This window comes from Taudactylus pleione, unplaced genomic scaffold (assembly GCF_031769625.1).
Source record: "Taudactylus pleione unplaced genomic scaffold, aTauple2 ptg000065l, whole genome shotgun sequence".
Taxonomy (NCBI): Eukaryota; Metazoa; Chordata; class Amphibia; order Anura; family Myobatrachidae; genus Taudactylus; species Taudactylus pleione.
The window spans coordinates 15,926,619-15,947,448 of record NW_028284467.1 but is presented as its reverse complement, the minus strand read 5'-3'; the positions used below and the strand labels follow the sequence as shown (position 1 = coordinate 15,947,448).

Genomic DNA, 20,830 nt, shown 5'->3' with positions numbered 1-20,830 from the left:
GTATTTCCTAAAAGAGTCACCTACTTTTGAAACAAAACATTTTTAAACAATGAAACAAAGGTGCAATAATAGAAAAACTGACATGCCTTGAAACAAACTCTTATTTAAGCACTTACGAGTGCAAGGCAAATCCTTCTTTCACACACCTCCAAAGTAATGTGAATTGTAGTTTTTCAAAGGCTAGAGAGCTGAAGGTTTTCTAATTAACTCTACCCAGAGCTGGCTAGAAAAGTACATACCTGCAACTAGAGGTGTGCGTGTGCCTGAGGGTTCCAGGATGATGACAGGCTGAAGTCGAGCCGCTGCCATGGAATTCGTACCATCATGGCCCTCTATGCTGGGCATGTATACAGTGGGAGTAAGGAGTGGCATTCTGTGAATCAGGCCCTGAAAATGTAGGATGCATGAGAGCTTTACGTAAATGCATAGCAACTACTAGCATCCTTATAATTATTCTACACTTACTTTGCAGGGCAGAGGGAGCAGTGTATATACAGAGACTAGGCTCATGATTAGAGAAGGTGCTGGAAGAAGTCTCAGGTGCAGAGAAGGAAAGTACAAAAACACATTTTACACAAAGAGAAGAACAACAACAACTCTCACAAATAAAGAAGGAAGGTACAACAAATCCTACGGAGAGAGGAGGAAGGTACATCAAATCCTACAGAGGAGGAAGGTACATCAACTCCTACAGATAGAGAAGGTGCATCAATTAGGACTAGTTGATGTACCTTCCTCCTCTCTCCTTAGGACTAGTTGATGTACCTTACTCCTCTCTCCTCAGGACTAAGGAGAGAGGAGGAAGGTACATCAACTAGTCCTAAGGAGAGAGGAGGAAGGTGCATCAACTAGTCCTAAGGAGAGAGGAGGAAGGTACATCAACTAGTCCTAAGAAAAGAGGAGGAAGGTACATCAACTAGTCCTAAGAAAAGAGGAGGAAGGTACATCAACTAGTCCTAAGGAGAGAGGAGGAAGGTACATCAACTAGTCCTAAGGAGAGAGGAGGAAGGTACATCAACTAGTCCTAAGAAGAGAGGAGGAAGGTACATCAACTAGTCCTAAGAAGAGAGGAGGAAGGTACATCAACTAGTCCTAAGAAGAGAGGAGGAAGGTACATCAACTAGTCCTAAGAAGAGAGGAGGAAGGTACATCAACTAGTCCTAAGAAGAGAGGAGGAAGGTACATCAACTAGTCCTAAGAAGAGAGGAGGAAGGTACATCAACTAGTCCTAAGAAGAGAGAAGGAAGGTACATCAACTAGTCCTAAGAAGAGAGAAGGAAGGTACATCAACTAGTCCTAAGGAGAGAGAAAGAAGGTACATCAACTAGTCCTAAGAAGAGAGGAGGAAGGTACATCAACTAGTCCTAAGAAGAGAGGAGGAAGGTACATCAACTAGTCCTAAGAAGAGAGGAGGAAGGTACATCAACTAGTCCAGAGGAGGAAGGTACATCAACTAGTCCTAAGGAGAGAGGAGGAAGGTACATCAACTAGACCGATGGTGGAGGAAGGTACATCAGCAAATTCTACAGAGAGAGGAGGAAGGTACATTAACTAGCACTATGGAGAGAGGAGGAAAGTGCATCAACTAGCACTATGGAGTGAGGAGGAAGGTACATGAAGATGTCTCATAGACAGACAAAATAGGTACATCATCAAGTTCTGTGGAGATATAAGAAAGGTACAGAAAGAAGTTTTATAGATAGACAGGGAAATTACAGCAACAAGTCTTGGAAAGTCAGGGAAAGTACAGTGAGGAGTTTCGATGGGAGGGAAAGTACAGCAAAATGTCTCAGAGATGGAGAAGAGGGTACACCAACAAGTTCCACGGAGAGATGACGGAAGTACAGCAACACCTTTTATCTCACAAGTGGTCAGAGAAATCCCCTCACATATAGTCAGAAAAGGTACAGCAACACGGTTGTATGCAATCAGAGACGCACTGTACAGTGAAGTTGTGTGATCCAAGAATCAATATTATTAAAAAAATGTAAACAACATTTAAGAACTGATTCACTTAATGTAACAAGTTATATGTGTAACATTACAACACAATGCCCATGGGGAATGTTATGACTCTTGCATTAAGATTAGAACTTTAAACCCAAGGAAGACATAAGAGGTCATGTTGATTTCAGGATTTTCCCGAGTCAGAATAGGCAGGACATTTACTGCCACAGTCAATTCATCTGGCCATAATAAAATAAACCACAGTGTACTGTATGTTGTGGATCTAGTAGATGACGATGACCCTCTTACCTCTGAGGCAGCGCCAGGCAGTGAGGAAAGGCTGCCATTTTCAGCTGGCAGACTGTCATTTGGGGAGCTGCAGCCAGAGACAGGGGTGCTGCTACTACTTGGGGATGAGTCTGGAAGATAAGAAAACAAGACTCGTGATGTCTAAAAGGTTAAAACCCCCTTCTTCCATAGTGTTTGGCCGACCATCTATTTCCTGCAACTGGGAAATTTTACAAATATCTAAAGTCAAATTTCTCAATGAGCTAGGTCATACTGGTGGTGGAATAATAAATCAATCAATCAAGAAGTTATATATTTGCAGGATAAACTATCAAGAGCTCTGCTGCGATATATTGTGCCCTTTGTCACTTGTGGATTCTTAACATCATCCCCGTAGGAGAATAAAAAAGAACCAACAACATTCCAGCGTTTAACATTATGGGGGAGATTTATCAATATTTGGAAGAGAACAAGTGGAGGTGTTACCCATAGCAACCAATAAGATTCTCGCTATTATTTATCTAGTACATTCTATAAGATTACTAGAATCTGATTGGATGCTCTACTATCCCCTAAGTGTCAAACATGCCTAAAACTAAACTAGTGACAGTGAAAAAGGCACCACCATACTACTTTCCTCCCCCTCGTGTGTAAATCACCCACCCTGTGTCTCTGGGGGTCTTCTTCTAACTGCAGGTGGAGCGCTTTCCTTGCGCATGAGTGGGTTCTTCCTCCTCTCCCCAGATTTCTTGGGTCTGCAAGGCCACTTCAAGTTTGGCTCAGAGGCTGCAGGGAAATTAAGTGCACAGTTCTATATGTTAATAGCTCACATGCACCGTCGCTGCGTTCTGGATTGGTATAAGCCTAGGCCGTTTCATAGTACCAGAACGGAACATGTGAGCACACACATGTGCAGTGCAGAATGACTTGTCACAAATGTACTGCTGAGGCTATATCCTCATGTCCACAGGGACCTACGATATGTCAGGGCTGAACACTAGAAAGACATGTAATCCACCTATATCACGGATCAGTGATATCAAGCAAGTTAGAAACCATAACGCTGCCTTGGAGGCCTGCAGCCACCATACAAGTCACAGAGCGGACAGTCCTGCATAGGAGTTTGGAGGTTTCCCTATTGTAAGGTAGTGACGTCTAATAGGAAAGTGTTAATGCTATATTGAGTCCACAAACATGATCTATGCATTTGTTTGTAATATGAAGTGATACAATTTGTGATATTCCTAGAACATAAGTTTCTGAGATAATAATGTGTTTGGAAATAAATGCAGATCTTGGCCTGTATGCAGAGTCTGGTCACAACTATGTGACTGCGCCTCCTCCACTCATCCACCTGTGAAAGTGGGCGCCATCAGCACGCATTTGCGCCAGCCCTTTCAAGGTGCAAGAGATCCGTCTGAAGTGGGACATACGTATTGCTGCATACGCCTACCTCTGAATAGCACAATTCTGCCTACATCCCTCTGAACACTTTTCCTATTTAAGAATGCCCCGTGGCTGGCCAACGACTTTGAATTGTCCGTAATTGCTGTACGTTGCTTATGTAGGTCCCGGGCCATACGCAGTTTGCTGAAAATCTTGAGATCTGCCCATAGACGGAATTGCCTGCATCTCTGAATTAGGCCCTAAATCAGTGGTTTCCAAACTGTGTGTGCTGTGGCACCCTGGGGTGCTTTAGGGCACTTGCAGGGGTGCCTTGGGTTGGTGATAAATAAAATAATTTTTTAGTCAGTGTGATAGGCAAAACCAGTGCTAAAATATGTGGACAAAAAGAAGTGCGACCCTGTCACCCACCCTAAGGGTGATATAAGCACAGTTTATTTAATTAAATCTTTGCCGAATTTCTCAATAAGAAACTTTTGGCCCAGGGGTGCCATGAAAATAATACCGATACTCTAGGGCGTTGTGATCCAAAAAAGTTTGGGAACCACTGCTCTAAATAGTTACAGCATATTTACTTAATCTTCCCAGAACGTCCAGGGGCGGGGTTGCATGTAATTCTCCCTGAAGTCTGAGTGGGCAGGAATGTATCATGACCACTCAAATCAAACCAACAAGCCATGCCCACTTCAGTGAACAAGCATTGGCATAACGATGTGGTACGCAGCATCATACATCTAGCCTGACACTTGATGGCAGAAGGTGTCACATTTAGCACATGCTTTGTCTTCATGCCTTATCATGGAAGGAATGTATAAAAAGTAGGTAAGTATGGGCTGATGCCAAGAAGCTAGATGGCAAGCGGCTATGTGATTTTCAATGAACAGAAAGGCTATTACTCAAAGATGCATTTCTTTGGACAGGACAGCAAATTTCAACTTGAGTAGATCACCATCAGAACAAATTCTACTATTTCTGGTACAGATTTCGCACTGGAAAACTGTGTAGATGCAAGGAAGTTGCATTGATATTGTGGTTCCTTGTGGCCAGTTTGCCTGTATACATTACAAAACAAAAACACACAGAGCTGCATTGTAGTTTGCAGTCATACATTAATATTAATAGCGATCAAGCTTTATTTAGTAATATCAAATATAATACATAAATCTGCAGTGATCTACAGCAAGCACAACCAATCAGGGGTGATATCTGAATAGCAAATATACTACACATAAAACTTTCAATGGCTATTTGCCAATATTATAAATTAGTTGTCACCATTGTAACCAACCAAACATTTGCTATATAACATCTGATTGGTTGCTAATGGTTACAGAACCATTTTATAATGAGCCGCAATGGTTTATTTAATATGAGCCCATCACCTACACACTGCAAAGGCTGTCATTGTACAGCCTGAAACAATACTTAGTGTATTCACCTATGATTAAAAACAGGATGTTAAGTGACTGAATTACCTGTTCTTCTTAGAGGAAAATGTTCCGATGGGTTACAGCTGCTGGGAGCAGCTCGAGGAATGAAATTAGTGGGCATAGGAGGTGGATGGGGTTCTGGTTCCGTCAATTCAGAAGGCCTGAAATAAATAATACATAGATATTTAATACCAGTCCACTCTATTTACAGGCATTATGTTCAGGAGCAAATACCCTTTTGTATGGAAGTCAAATTCCCATAGCAGCGGACATATAATGAAAGGGCCTAATAAACGATACACCCCCCCTCTCATAATGACCTGCCTCATGTCAAGAGATGCATCAAAGTGTGTAAATCCATCCACACAGTGAGTAAATCCATCCACTCCTCAAAGTAACTGAGCCAAAAACCTGTTCTGTGCTACGTAAGTGGACTAGACAGACTCAGTCCACTGGAGCTATGGAATCTCAGTCCAAATGGACTCTTGAACTAAAGTCATTTTGCTATTTTAATTGGCACGTCATAGGACATTGGGAGGAAGTAAAATCAGGGTGGACAGATAGCGACAAGGTGCTCAGAAGCGGTTACCTGTAAGGCATGGCAGGGCTGCTGTGATTGGTGGCACTATTGCGGTCTGGGGCTACTTGCTGCTTGCTCCGGATCATCTCCAACAGTTTCTGTTTGACTGCTGGGCTGGCATTGGCACCTAGAACCGCAAATTATCATCATGAGGAATAGTGACAGTATAATACACTGCTGGGCGTGTGTGTGACCATGCATTTCTTATAACCTGTCCATATCTTTTAATAGAAAACATGTACAGTACACTGAGGGATGTTTAGAAGATCTGTTCAACATATATCTGTAAAGGAAGGGATACCTTAGTCACATTCAAAGGCTATTTTTCTATTTGGCTATGACACAATTTCTTTATATATTAAATATATGTTTTTAAGGGGGGGGTTAATGATTTTTACATGATTGAAAATACAAAAAGAATTCAGGTTTACACAGTTCAACAGCAGAGGTTGCCATGTACCCTCATGGTTCTGTAACAGGGGATTAACAGTGGCAAGATACAAGGCTTTTCCCTATATGTATTAAGGAGTACAGACCAACTTATCAAACCAGAAAGCGTAGAAATGTGTGAGAACCTATAAGTGGGCCATAAATCACAAATGCCGATTACTAATAATTGCAACTTTTTCTCAAAAACGTGTTCCGTAAGGAAAGAGACTGATAAACACAACAGGCAGCAGAGGGCGCTATTGTACTGCATTCATCTACCATGCAACTGTTCCAAGGGTAAATTGGAGACGTTCCACAATTAAGTTTTTTTGGCACTAAAGAGCATGAATGTGTTAAGTAAGATTAACACCAAATGGAAGAATGTTTTATTTTATACATTATAATGGACACTGTAGGGTGCCAATCATTAACTGATCTTCCATTGCCAAAGCAGACTTTGTGGATCAATGTTGTGGAGATGTACTTAGCAATTTTCAAAGTCATAAACCTGTTTTATTTTAGTTTTATGACACACTGATTTATTATTCTTATATGTATATTCTGATTACTTATTAAAAGGTGAACAAACATGTCCCAATAAAATGTACCTGTTATATATGTTCAGCGCGGGATGGAGTCTGCATCCCGCCGTACGGGATGCCGATGGACGAAATAACGACGCCAAAATCCCTACAGCATCGGGATCCCATTACCAGAATCCCGAAGTTAAGTATCGGTGAGGGTTAGGGTTAGCCATTAGGGGGGAAGTTAGGTGTAGGGTGCGGGGATGGTTAGGTTTAGGCACTAGTGGGGAGGTTAGGTTTAGGCATCGGGGAGGAAGTGTTAGGGTTTGTCGGGATTCTGACTGTCGGAATGCTGCTGTCGGTATTCTGACCAGCGGCATCCCGACAGCTGGGATGTATGACCCACACACAAGCCGCTGAATAGCTACATACATTACTTCTTTCTGCAACCTGTCCTATAAGCATTATTCCCAACTCCCACTACACTAGCAGTATTACAGCAATATAAATACAGTGTTGGAAAACTTTATCCATCAGCTTAAAAGGCAATCCGACGTCAGCATAGGTTCTACTGTATGCACCCAACTCTTGCAGCTAAAAAGAGTTGTGCTTTTTATCCAGCGTAACCTAGCCCTGGTGGGGTTACTTTACTTTGTCATTTAGCACTAGAACTAGAAGTGAGATCTCTGCCTCAAACAGGTAATTTTATGGAACCCGTAACTGGCCTATGCTGGCCAGGAGAGAGTATACGTGTAGAATCTCAGTAAGAGCGAAAAAAATACATAAAAATACAGTAAGAGCTGATTATAAGCGACGTTTGATTCACTATAGTGAGGACTAGTGTGCAGCACTTCTGATTGGGAATGTTTGTGTCTCCTCCCCCATCTCCACCTCTCAGAAAAAATTCAAGAACAGTGACAGCTACAGGGGTTAGAATGTAAATAATACACAAAGTTTGCATACTGCATTTGCTTTTATCCTTGTGGACCAGCTGCCTCAGGCTTTGCTCCTGACGTTCATGGGCTGCATTTCGACATTCCATGTTCAACTGTGAGACAAAAATTGAGAATCAGTCAGTATAAGAGACCTAAAACTACCTACAGATTAACCCTTCAGGTAACTTGGAATTCCTATGCTTATTACATATCTATATATAGCATGGTGTTTGTTCTGTGCTCGGTGTGTAAATGGAGTGTTCTCTGAAATACCAATGTGTGTAAAAAGGAAATACATACATGTTACAGACAAAGTGAAGAGTTGTACAGAATGCATGGACTGCTTTAAAACAACATATAAAATAGACTCTAAGTAGACACTTTCTTAAAAAATAAAAACCCAGAAGGCTTGGACTGTAGCATATAGTTCTTCCCATTAACCAAACACTGATAAATCTGTTTGTCCTGTTCAGCTTTGTACACACTATACGATGTATCATACAATATATCGCTCCGATGCTTATCAGATTGATATATCGTACACATAATATAGTGTGTACGCCCAATCCACCGTTCATTGAATCGTCCCATCTAGTGTGCTGCACAGCAGATGAAACGATGCAATGAACTACACGGTGTAGTTACATGCAGTATGTAACAATATGTTACGCCGTCGTACGTGAGATCACTCAGGGTGTACGGCGCACGTGATATAAAGTTGCATCGGTCGCCACAACGCTGGGTTGCACCGTTGTATGGTGTGTTCCCAGCTTTAGGCTTCTTGGGCCAGTTACACAACACAATTCTATGGGAGAAAAGATAAGAAAATGCATAGAGTAATAATCAAATGAAAAATACCCTAATCTTGTGTTCCACGTGCTGTTGCGGGGTGATGGTAGGGTAGACCGCTTGCTGTGCCGGTTTCATGTTGACGACTACAGTGTCCGACCGCTGGTTAAGGCGCTGAATTAGGTGAAACTCCATAGGGGTGGGTTGTGTCAGGACTGTACTAGATGGAACAGTCAGGTCCACTGCAAAACACAGCGAATCTACATATTAGTACAGCTACCATTAGCCATCATTCCAATGCAATGCAATTACGTTCACCGGCAAAAGTAAGTGAACAGGCATGAATAAAAGGCACTGCAAACATTGTCAGGATTATTTAATCTGATATTTCAGATTTCTGTGTGATATTCTGTTTCAAAGCAGTGATAGCAGCAGAGTCCAAATAAATGTACATGTGTAACTTCATGCTTATTTATTGAAGGAGCTCCTATTTTCTGTCTTATAGGTACATAGGTCACCAATCCAGCTACAACCTGCGCTAACAGCCCATTGTGTGTGTTCCCCCAGTCATGAGACATTTACAAGTTTGACTTACATCCCTGCAAAGCTGGCCCCTCTGTCACATAAAATGAGAGAGAGAGACTACCTGCAACACATTAGGGCCCTGACTGAGCGGCACGCCGCTGCTGTTGTAGTGGCGCCTGTTTCTGTATGAATGCCATGACTCATTCTGTGAATACTTAGACGCCCACTTGCAGTGTCTTGTGCCACTGCAAATCCATCTCTGTGCGTTTCTCCGTCTGAGTTTGGCGCACGTTGCAAGCGGTTGTGCATCTTTAGACGCAGCTGTTGTCAGTAACATGCCCGTCTCTGCCTAGCCAACTGTTACCTCCCAGGAATGCACCCTAACATCCACACTCCCTGCATCCAAATTCGTTACGAGTCTCAGGACGGTAACAATCTGACGCATGCACAGTACTTAAATCATTGTAAAACTGCGGGCATATCAACATAGTGTGCAACTCTAAATCAACTCCTAAGGGTAAATTTACTAAGAATTGAGTTTGGTTGTGTTTGGTTGTGTTTGCAAACTCATGCGAGTTTAGCCTTTTTTTCAAACTTGCAAACTTACTAACACCAAACAGGTGGGAGTTTGGAAGTGTTTTCTCTTCTCACTGTTAAAACTCATGCAAGTTTGCAAACTCAACTAAACTCACCATCGGCCAAACTAGGAAGTACTTTACATGGAAAAGATGAAACTCGCAAATTTACTAAGAATCGAGTTTACAATCTCGGGTGAGTTTGTAGCAAACTCACTGTTAAATTGAAATTTTAAACACTCCTCCTGAGCTGCGAGTTTGGCAGAAACATACATAGATCAGTGTGATTTGTGTAGGTTCAATACGCAAGCAGCCTTCACATATTTCATTGATATGTGCAGGCTTTGAGTAAGTAATCTCATCAAAACGCACATCAAAACGCACATCAAAACGCACATCAAAACTCGCAATTTTGGGGAAAAAAACTCACTTTGCTTCACCATCGGAAAACTCACTTTCAGCTAAACTCACTTCTTAGTAAATTTCCGAGTTTTAAAAGGGAAAACTTTCCCGAGTTTTGGTGAAGCAAAGTGAGTTTAAACACAACCAAACACAGCCAAACTCGATTCTTAGTAAATTTCCCCCCTAAGATCTGACAGAAATATATAACTCACCAGGCCTCTTCATTACGGTTTTGTAGCACTGATTTCTTACACAATGTGAGGACCGGGGTAAAGAGTTGCAGCTACTGACATGGAAATTTGCATAAAACTACGAACACAAAGATTTCTTAGGTATCAGTTTGAGGGACTTTCCTTACTGGATGACAAGCACTTAGCATAACATGTTTACCTCTCAGATCAATGATATTGTGGACTATTACTTCAGTCCCAAAGCCAACCAACTGTGCAACCTACCTAACCATAACCCAACTACTTTTGGGTGAAGCTGTCCTGTTGGATATTACTTCGAATTTTAGTACAACTTGCACCTCCCGCCCCTAAAGTGTGCACTCCACCTTTATTTAAATGACTTCCCGCTCAAGGTCAATGGTGTCTCTACCACATTTGTAACAAAATATCTAATATAATAAACAAAATTAATATCACCCAAAATAGAAGTGACAGATTATGAATAACAGATCATATTAAAAAGATAGAGGGGTTCCTGGATTTTGCAGGCCATATAAGAGTTGTACTGCCAAACACTTTGTTTCGGAGAGGATTCATATGGGCACAACCTGCTTTCTTGCCAGCCTGATGCCCCCACAATAGAACAATAGATAAATGACTCTTGAGAAGACCAATAGTAATTTTTCACAGTGAAAAATGTACAGCCTTTTTTTAAAAAACAAAACAAAAAAACTTGAACTGAAGTCAACATTTGTATTCATACTTCACCCTATCGAGTGTAAATGTGTTTTTCTTCCAAGGACATCCACCAATCAGGAGATACGGTCTAGCAGAGCAACCTGAGATTTATAGTTCCATAACTCCTGCAGAGCCATGGGTTAGTTAAGCCGGAATTACAGGGAACAGCCCAGCTATCTCATCTGATTTACAGAAATCTATGACTCTACAAGCCAGATTAAATATCCAAATAATTTTGGAATAGATCAAAAAAATCTTTCAATTTAACACTGGTATGCTAAATTTAAAGAAAAAAAAAAACACAAAAACAAAAACACCCTGCATGCCATTACTGTAACAATGAATACATAAAGGTTTGCTGTGAATACATCGTTACCTGTGCCTCAGCACAACAGCGAAGCACACAGAATTTTACCATCACACGCCTGACCCAAAGATTGGAGAGGGACTTACAAGCATTCACCATAATCTTACTAATGTTGCTACCCTTTAGCAATATTGTTTTTTCCCCCATTATCCCAGGCCCAGCGTCTGTGTGTGAATAAGCCCTGTAAGATCTATTTTAGGGCAGGTACACACTTGCGTTACTATACTCAATTTAAGTGCATTACGAAAATATGTTATCATCAAAAAAAGGGAATACAGTAATAAAGAAAATGTTATTTCTTTATTACTGTATTACCTTTATTTGTAATACTGTGCTTGAATCAGCCCAATATAGGCAATATATCTGCAATTAAATATGCTTTGTAAAAAGTGAGCAATAAATAGCGTAACATTTGTACAATAATTCCACATACCGGTTTGTTAAGTATATCTAATAAAGATTGATTTTTAAATAAATGTGAGCAAGGGATTGAGGCCTTCATTCAGAGGCGGCCTCGATGTTTGTCAAGTGCGCATGCGCACGAGGGAGCCGGCTCCTTCGTGCGCATGCATGAGACCAGAAGCTCTCCGGGGCTTACGACAAGTAAGCCTATGACCATCGCGACCATCACCCTAGCGGTCGTTAGAGCTGTGGGTGTACACCCACAGCCTAACGACCGAAACAGAGGCGGGCGGTCAGGATGCAAGCGGCCGCCCAGTTTCTGAGCGACCGCTTGCATCCTCCAACTGCCTCTGAATGAGGCCCTGAGTGTAGTGTACCTATGGTATATGGATTCCTTTTCTTTAGTTTTGTACATATACCTGAATCAGTAGGTAGCACCTACAGTTTACATCAGGGTATAGACAACCATTCCCTTTTGTTAAAATTATCCGTATATTCCCTTGACTAGAATTATACTCATACTTATTGCTCTTGCTGCAGGATATCTTCTCACTATGGGGCAGATGTACTAAGCCCTGGGAAGTGATAAACTACCAACCAATCAGCTCCTAACTGTAATTTTTCAAACAGCCTGTAACATGAACTGAGTGGCTAGTAGTTTAACTCTCTCCAATTTATCATGTTCCAGATCTTAGTACATCTCCTCCTATGTACCCGCAGTACATATTTGTGTTTTACATCCATTTAGCAGTCGTAAAAAAAAGTCTTCTTTTTCTATATCAGTGTGCATTAATCTTACATTTATATCAGTGGGGGCATGGTGTATAATTAGATGTATAATCCAACCAGCATGAAAGACAACTGCACACCTTACACAGTACTATTGGCATTGAGGACATTTGTGAATGGTGTTTCAAGTGGAATTATTATTAAGCTTTGTATAAGTGTATGTAGACTGGAGCTTTTTTTTATGCCATGACATTTGATATACATCTGTTCACGTTTATGCAATTTCATATTGTCAGCAAATAGCAGCTTTCGGTTCTCCAGTGAGAACAAAAATGTTGGTGCGCTAAAAAGGAAATGACAATCTAAAAATAAAACGAGGTGAAGTGCTATTAAATATCCTGTTTTCTACATGGCTGGGGTGCAGAATGTATCTGGAGAGTTTACGGGTGACACAGGAATTTCAGGATGGCTCAACACATGGGATTAATCTCTGATCTAGATTTAGTGAAGCTACTATAATAATAATAATACCCTGAGCGCATTTTACTCTAATGTGGAACGATGGGTATCCATGCTGTGGACCTGCAGATCCGTGTTTTATCCATATATGCACAATGAATGCTCTAAACACCTAACAGGTAACTAAACAGAGCAAAAAGGCTCTATTCATTTGGTTCACAGAGCATTTTAAAAGAACAATGCCTTTCGTTTTACGTTATTGTATGCTGTGGCTTGGAAATCATTGTTAAATATATTGCGAGAATTCCTGAGTATTTATTAAGCCTCGAAAGCAGATCTGTAAATTTTTTTAAAGTTCTCACACCCCTACTTCATAGTATCCTATAGTATCCTATTTACCTACTCTCCCAGAATATCTCGGAAACTCACAAACTTTGGCGAGTTCTCCTACGTTCATGGGAGAGTAGGGCAGAAAACAAGGGCCCTCATTCAGAGCCGTACGCTCTGAGCAGAGCGCACGCTCTGAATGAGGGCCGCCCTCCATGAAAATGGAGCGTCCTCCTGGACGCTTGTATAGCTGTGGGTCACCACCCACAGGCTATACGAGCGTGCAGTTTGATGGCCGCGATGGTCTTGACCATCGCGACCATCGAAACTGCGAGCCGGAGCCTGCGGTTGAGGTTTTCAACCGCAAGCTCCGGAGTGATTTTGGCTCTATCAGAGCCAAAATCACTCCCACTGACATCACTAGTGATGTCAGTGGGCCGGCTTCTGACGGGAGGCGTTCCCGTGGGAACGCCCCCGTCAGGGAGGCACGCCCCCGGCACGCCCACCAAAGGGGGCGTGCTGTCAATCAACATCGACAGCACGCCCCCTTTGATCAGACACAACGAGCGAAGGACTTTCCTTCGCTCGTCGCGTCTGGCGCATGCGCACGACGGAGCTCCCTCCGTCGTGCGCATGCTCAGTGCAGAACATCGACCCACTTGCGAGCGGACAGCCGCTCGCGAGTGGGTCTGAATCAGGGCCAAGGTATGTTCTAAAGGGACGTAGTTAACATCCCGGCAGTTGGTATGCTGGCGCAGGAATCCTGACAGTAGTGGGAATGCTGGTGCCAGGATCCTACCTGCCCACATCCCGATGGTAAGTATTAGGCTTAGGGGGAGGGTCCGTAGGGTAAGGCTGTAGGGGGGAGGGGGAGGGTTAGGCTACGGGAAAGGAGGGTTAAACAACCTATCTTTGGGCGTCGGGATTGGGATGGCGCTGTCGTTATCCTGACCACCGGCATTTTCACCGCCGGGATCCCGTACTCAACCGTTCTAAATTAGAGCCAATTTCAAGGTTCACATTGGCCTCACAACTGACACAATATTGCTTTGGTTTTGATACATTTTTCAGATTAGGAATTGTCATGATGATTGGACATAGTAATATCTAAAGAAACAAAGGAGGATGCAAGTTGTAGTGTGTGAATGATTTCCGATCAGATACAACCTAAAGTTATTATCTAATAAATGATCTATTATTCCATGGACATTGAAAGTGAAGCCAATGTGCATGACAGCCTGTGGAGGAGTGTGCAAAGCATCATGTGTTGGGGTTGGGTATGGGAGACCAGCAGTCGGGATGCCGACAGCGGCATCCTGATGCTGAGAATCCCGACAGGGGCTTAGTAAGTATATAACCCACCCCCTAACTCTAACCCTCACTTCCTGCATCCTAGCCCCCCCCACACCCCAACCTTCCCAGTTCAGCCTAAACCTAACCCTCCCCCCTTAGTGCCTAAACCTGACCCCTCTTCCCCAAGTGGTGCCTAAACCTAACCACAGCCTAACCCTAACCTCCTCCCTCCCGCAGCTTAACCCTAACACCCCCCCATGGTGGTAGCCCTCCCCCCTGCGACTACAAACTAACCCAGCCCGCTTTATTTGCGTTCGGGTTGCCGGCTGTAGGGATTCCAGCGTAGGTAATTTCAAATTATGTCGGGATTCCGGGCACCGGTGTTCTGGCCACGGGGTGGGATTCTGGCGCTGGGATTTTGACCATCGGCATCCCATGCGGCGGTAAAATAACTACATCCCCTATGTTGCACTAAGTGACATCCATGGCGTGTAGGTGACAGCTACACTTTAATAAGCCAACAGGTATTCTGCATATGTATGGGACTGTGAGCCTGATTAAGAGTTTTAGTAGCAAATCAATATTGCAGTGGTGCAAATGGTTTGATTTAATTTTTTTGCATGCAGGGAAAATAGTAGCTGCTTTTTGCATGTAGCAAATACTGGGCAGCTTTGTTTTTACACTGAAATTTAGAACTAAGCAAGAACTTCCCAAAGTAAATCCCTCTGCCCATTAATCGTTAAATCTGCCCCACCTGCAATGCAACATGGTTATGCCAAGGTGCAAATTGCTCCTTCTTGATTTGCTCCTATTTATGAATCAGGTCCTGTATATGTAGCCTGGCAACACCGTGGGTCTGATTTAGAGGTGGACGCAGCAGTGTCACTGTCGGATGCAAGTGTCCGACTTTCAGTCTGCGGATGGATCCGGGTCACACTGCGCATGTGTCCAGATGGTTAATGCAGAGCAAGGCAATTTCATTGGGCATTCCTGGGTGGTAAAAGAGGGGTGGCTGGTCAGACGCGGGCATGACTGCAACGTTTTACGCAGTTGCACTGATTTTCAGCGGCCATGTTCAGACAAACATTGTGCTCCTCCATAGGGCTGGTGCAATGTTCAATATGTGACCTATGGTGCGTCTTAGAAATGTAAAGCGTTGGATTAGCACTGCAGCTGATGGGTGTCTGTAGGAATCAGCTGCGGCATTAGAGGTGCAGTCACGCTGCGTAAAATCTACCTCTCTATGTGTAACAGTGTGGCTCAGGGTCCGCTTATCTACCCTTTAACACTGTCCTATGCTTACAGCCAGCGATCATTATATGGGCCTTTCCAGTTAAACGGATTCAACCTGCTCTAAATAAAAACTTCTTAAGGCTTTCAAAGGTCCCTCTAAACATGAATCATTTCATTATTTATCATCAGGTTTCATCTATTGTGAACTTCAACTGGGGCATGTATTTTACTAACACAGTAATAGGATAACCTACAACACAAAGAATGGAGTATTAATTCTGTGAACAAATACATTACCTGGACCCTTGGGGGCAACATGACACTGACTTTATTCCACCTGCCTGTGACATCATCAGAAGCCAACATATGGCGCAGAGCAGCCGCATCTAAAAGGTAGCTGGCCAGGAAAGGCTGTAACCAGAGCTCGCCTTCCTCTCCATCATTGCTGTCAGCAAGGGGTGGAAGAACTTTGTTATTTTTTGGCCGGATCAGATGGTTGGCGAGAAGAAACACAACACACATAAGAGCTTTGTTTACTTGCACTATGTAAATAGTCAAGAGTTCTTAACATTGGTCCTCGTGCTAACTAAGGTGGGTTGCCATGACTTCATTGCATGAAGCTTTTTCTAGTGATTTCGCATGTGCTCTGCCGGCCTAATAGGTTTCTAGAGGAGTATAAATGGTTTTGAAGAGATACATTGTTAATTTAAAGCTGAACTACAGGTCACGAAGCGAATTCTAAAGCTGTATGTATGATAAGATTTTGCCCAATGACGCTAACTACTAAACCATTTAAGTCCACCAAACGATCTCGAAACTGGCCGATATACACTGTCCATACTACCCAATAATTTGTATAGTTAGGAACGATTCAATTTCAACTTGTCTTGTCTCCATACCGGAATGCTAATTAATTAGCAGACATCGGGCCGAGGTCCATACACACTGCACTTTCTGAACGATACCAAAATGATGGGAAAGACATAGCGTGTGCAGCTCACGCTATATTAGGAGCAGAGCCGACGGGTTTTAGACCAGCCGTTGGGGCCCTGGTGTTGCATATACACTACACAATTATCGACCCTACCTGACAGATTACTTACAGTCAGTCAATCAGGAATGGTCTCCCATCTGTGATTGGTTGAGTGGTGTAAGACACTGTATCTGATTGCCTGCCCAATTAGCAAGTAGGCGGTCTCATCGAAGGTTGAGACATTTGGAGGTTTGAATAGCTGGTAACAGCCCATATTGTATAAATAGTTTGCTACTTCAGTATGGACAAGGTTTATGGGCACGGCTTGCATTAGAAGTTATGGCCACAATGATATTTCAAGTAATAATGAGTCAATATTTTTTATTAGGGGCAATACTATTTCAGTATTTCAATGATTTGGTCAATACTATATTATTATACTAAAGGGGCTTATAACATTTATTACATTCAATGAAGATGGCATTTTTAATTATATAGTTTCATAAAGGGAACAATATCAAATATTTATTTCAAGAAAGTGAGCACAAATACTTCATTATTGATCTACAGTGGTTATGGTAATTCATTTTATCTGTATCTGGGCCACAACTGTCAAATCTTATTTTATATTGTCATCAAAATTTGTTGATTTTTATAGGGGACTAAACTTGCAGTGGATGCCTTTGTGTCACTACAAGTGCACCATTGCATGCTGGCACTTGTGGTGCAACGAGAGCCTGAACTATATAATCTTATACTCCCTGGATTGTGGTACGAGGAGAGGCACAATACTACTTAGCATTTGGCCAGGCAAAGGCATTAGAGTACTGTGCCCGATGTGTCATTTTGCAAACCCCAGCTTCATAAATGGCACGGCTTGTATACTTGGCATTAAACCTATATCGTCTCAATACAAATCTAGGCGTCTAACATTTGCATTTTTTTTGTTTAGTCAAAGTCAAACTGCTCTTTCCTTCCCACTTTTACTACCCAAGGGAATGTGCTAAATTAGTTTTTCTTCATATTGTTCGCACTAGATGGCGCTGTTCTATTGGCATTTATTTGTTAACTGAGCAGGTAATGTGAAATCCACTCACTAAAATATGCCAAAAACTTGTTCCTTATTTTATACATCATTGATCAAGTACAACTGAATTTACTTAAAATTGAGCAACACACTAAAGCTGGGTACACACTAAACAATATGTGTACCCAGCAATGAGACTGACGACCCCCCCTACCAACGGGCCGACATATATGGCGGCCAGTACAAATTAGGCAAACCGGAGTGCGACCGCCCAATATGTCGGCCTCTGCCACATCCCGCTACATGGGGTCGTCCGTTGCACTGTCTGATTGAGCTGCATGTAGGGCCGACCTCACAATGCAACTGACGACCCCCCTGGAGTGCGCCACGGCCAACATAGTGGGTACATGGTGTGTTTTGACGATATGTCGGTCCGGTCCGTCGGATTGGGCGAAATATAGTCTAATGTGTACCCAGCTTAACAGGGAAAGCTTCCCAATTGCTATGTTACCACTTATTGCAGCACAACTACTGTACCACCATTACATTTCATTCTGGACAAGGTTCAATGACCATATCTTGACTATAGGGATTACTGGATCTTGGTATTTTTAGAGAGAACAAAAAATGTTGGTCTGACACAACGTTCTTTTTTCTATGAAAGCCTTTACAGCTGTCACACTTTTACCTTATACAATAACAAAAAAAACATGCTAAAAGGCACAAGAATAAATATAACACTTCTCTCGTGCTGAAATGGCTTGAGACAATTGCCAATAACACTGGGCTAAGCACCAGTTCTCTCCATGACCCGTGGGAACTCCTAGGCGGTGCAAGTTGGTAATCTCTAATCTCCTCTAACTCTATCCCCTGAATAGTGGAGGATACACTAGGATTGTGTGAGTATACCACAGTGCAGTTAACTAGATACCAGAGCAGACTGTGGGCCTGATTCAGATCGGCACGTAAGTGCTATGCGCTCGCAAGCGGGTTGATGGCCGGGCAGTGCTTGCGTGAGCCCTGGAGCGAGCGAGAAATGGCTCGCGATAAAACGTTTTGTAGGAGGGGAGGGGGGCTGGCTGGCCAAACTGAGACGTTCCCGAAGGAACGTCTGCCATTTGAGGGCGGCCCTACTGACATCACTCGTGATGTCAGTAGTGAGCTTCCTGCTCTAATAGAGCAGGAAGCTCACTGGGGTTTGCGGGAACGAGACCCTACCACAAGGGTCTTGTCGCAAGCCCGATGGTCGCGACCATCACCTGGCCGCTAGCAAAAGCTGTGCGAGCGGGTTGGAGGCCGGCCTAAAAAAAAAAAAAACAGGCCGCCCAGATTCAGAGCGAGCGCTCACAAAGAGTGTGCGGCTCTGAATCAGGGCGGCCGCTTTTTTTTTTTTTTTAAACCGGCCTCCTGGCCGCTCGCTAAGCTGTGGGTGACCACCCACAGCTTTTGCGAGTGGCCAGGTGATGGTTGCATTGGTCGTGACCATCGGGCTTGCGTCAAGACCCTTGTGGTAGGGTCTCATCTTCCGCAAGCCCCAGTGAGCTTCCTGCTCTAACAGCCGGAAGCTCACTACAGCCATCCCCCCACCCCGCCTACAAAACGGGACGAGCTGTCGATCAACATCGACAGCTGTCCCGTTTTGCTGCGAGCCCCATAGCGAGTGATTTCTCGCTCGCTCCAGGGCATGCGCGTGCGCACTGCCCGAGCATCGACCCGCTTGTGAGCGGGTCTGAATCAGGCCCTGTGTGCAATGTGGTCTCTGACTCTGTACATTACTACTATGGGCCTGTAAGTGATGTGTTTATAGGTTAGTGTTTTACTGGGCATCATACATGGCTAATTTCACCAGATAAAAACAAACATTTCCGGCTGTTCAGTTACTGAATGAGGTACTGTATACATGTTTGACAGAGCTTTATTTTGGTGTACAGTTGTTAGCTGATACTGTATATGAGGTGTAGCAGAACCTGCTGCTCATTTGTTAGTGCAAATTATTCAATCTACGCCTTGTTTAAACAATGTTGTGGTAAAACTGATACAGAGAAAAGAGATTGGTGTCTTTTATACACATAGAGCTGATTACAGGTGTGGCATATCCCATTGACAAAAAAGAAAAGTTTCTCTGCATCTGCAAAGGCTTCAGGGCTCCAGGACAGTAGTCGGTGAGTGCAGCCTTATCATTCTTACATTACAGGCTGGATGTTTGGTGGGATTCGATCACTCATTACGCTGTGACTCTATAGTCATGAAACAAAACTAAAAGAACAGGGGGCTAATGACTTGTAAGCAATATAGTTATTACACCGGGTGTGTATACCTCTTCTTCCCATGGAATCACATCCAAATCCTGGTAGTTCATCATGATGTACAGCAGAAATAGGCAGCAGCAGCCTGTGGACAGCTAAAGGAACCCAAATATAAAAAAACGCCTGGTGAAAAGTGCGATCCCAGACAAGAGGACAGTGAGAATAAAAACAAAGGGCTTCCACCGGTGTGGTACTTGAAAAATATGCATTACACACACACCAAATAATTCACTAAATTGGAGAAATTCCAATTAAGTACGACTGAACAAGAATTTAATGTACGCGAATTCATGACATGTGGAAGTAAAAATTGTATATTAGTGTGCGTGTGTGGCCTGCAATAGATGGGAAAAACTTCCAGAACCTTGAAGGAAAGGTGGATGGAACATTTCCGCAACATCAAAAAAGGCTTTGAAAAACATGCACTATAATTGCACTTTAAAGAGCAACATAATTGTTCCCAAACATATAGTAAAACCATTAATGGGGATCAAAAAGGTAGAGGGTAATTGGCGCACAAAAGGTTTAGACATCTTTCTCGCAAAAGCTGAAATGAAATGTATACTGTATATGAAATGAAAAGAAATGCATACTGTATATGAATTAAAAACCTTAGAACCCTCCGGCCTTAATAGTGATTTCAAACTGAAATGGTTCCTTTAAATCACTATTCCCCTTTGTTGTATTCCTCTCTTGTATCACCCCACTTGATATTATGATTTTATATAGTAATATTATGTTTACTCTCTTTGTAACCATGCCTTTTTATCATTGCCCATTTTTTATGGTATTGCCATTTATTTTTAAGGTTTTACCATTTTATGTATTCTAGTGTTGATTTTATGTAGTAATATTATGTTTACTCTCTTTATAACCATGCCTTTTTATCATTGCCCATTTATTTTTATGGTATTACCATTTATTTTTAAGGTATTACCATTTTATGTATTGTAGTGTTGATTTTATGCATTGCGATTT

At 42.7% G+C, this 20,830-nt stretch overlaps 1 protein-coding gene across 3 annotated transcripts in view; it reads right to left on the bottom strand.

Moving 5' to 3' along the window:
• Window positions 1–20,830, bottom strand: part of HDAC7 (histone deacetylase 7) — a 348,234-nt gene that overhangs the window by 45,998 nt on the left and 281,406 nt on the right. For all 3 annotated transcript variants that reach the window (XR_015877084.1, XM_088465963.1, XM_088465962.1), the window contains 7 exons: window positions 8,396–8,568; window positions 7,566–7,650; window positions 5,659–5,776; window positions 5,115–5,230; window positions 2,899–3,021; window positions 2,257–2,366; window positions 240–387 (listed from right to left, as the gene is read on the bottom strand). Coding sequence is in view for 2 of the 3 variants with exons in the window: in XM_088465963.1 (XP_088322089.1) it covers window positions 240–387; window positions 2,257–2,366; window positions 2,899–3,021; window positions 5,115–5,230; window positions 5,659–5,776; window positions 7,566–7,650; window positions 8,396–8,568 (873 nt within the window). In the remaining variant the exon portion in view is untranslated. The remainder of the gene's footprint in view (window positions 1–239; window positions 388–2,256; window positions 2,367–2,898; window positions 3,022–5,114; window positions 5,231–5,658; window positions 5,777–7,565; window positions 7,651–8,395; window positions 8,569–20,830) is intronic.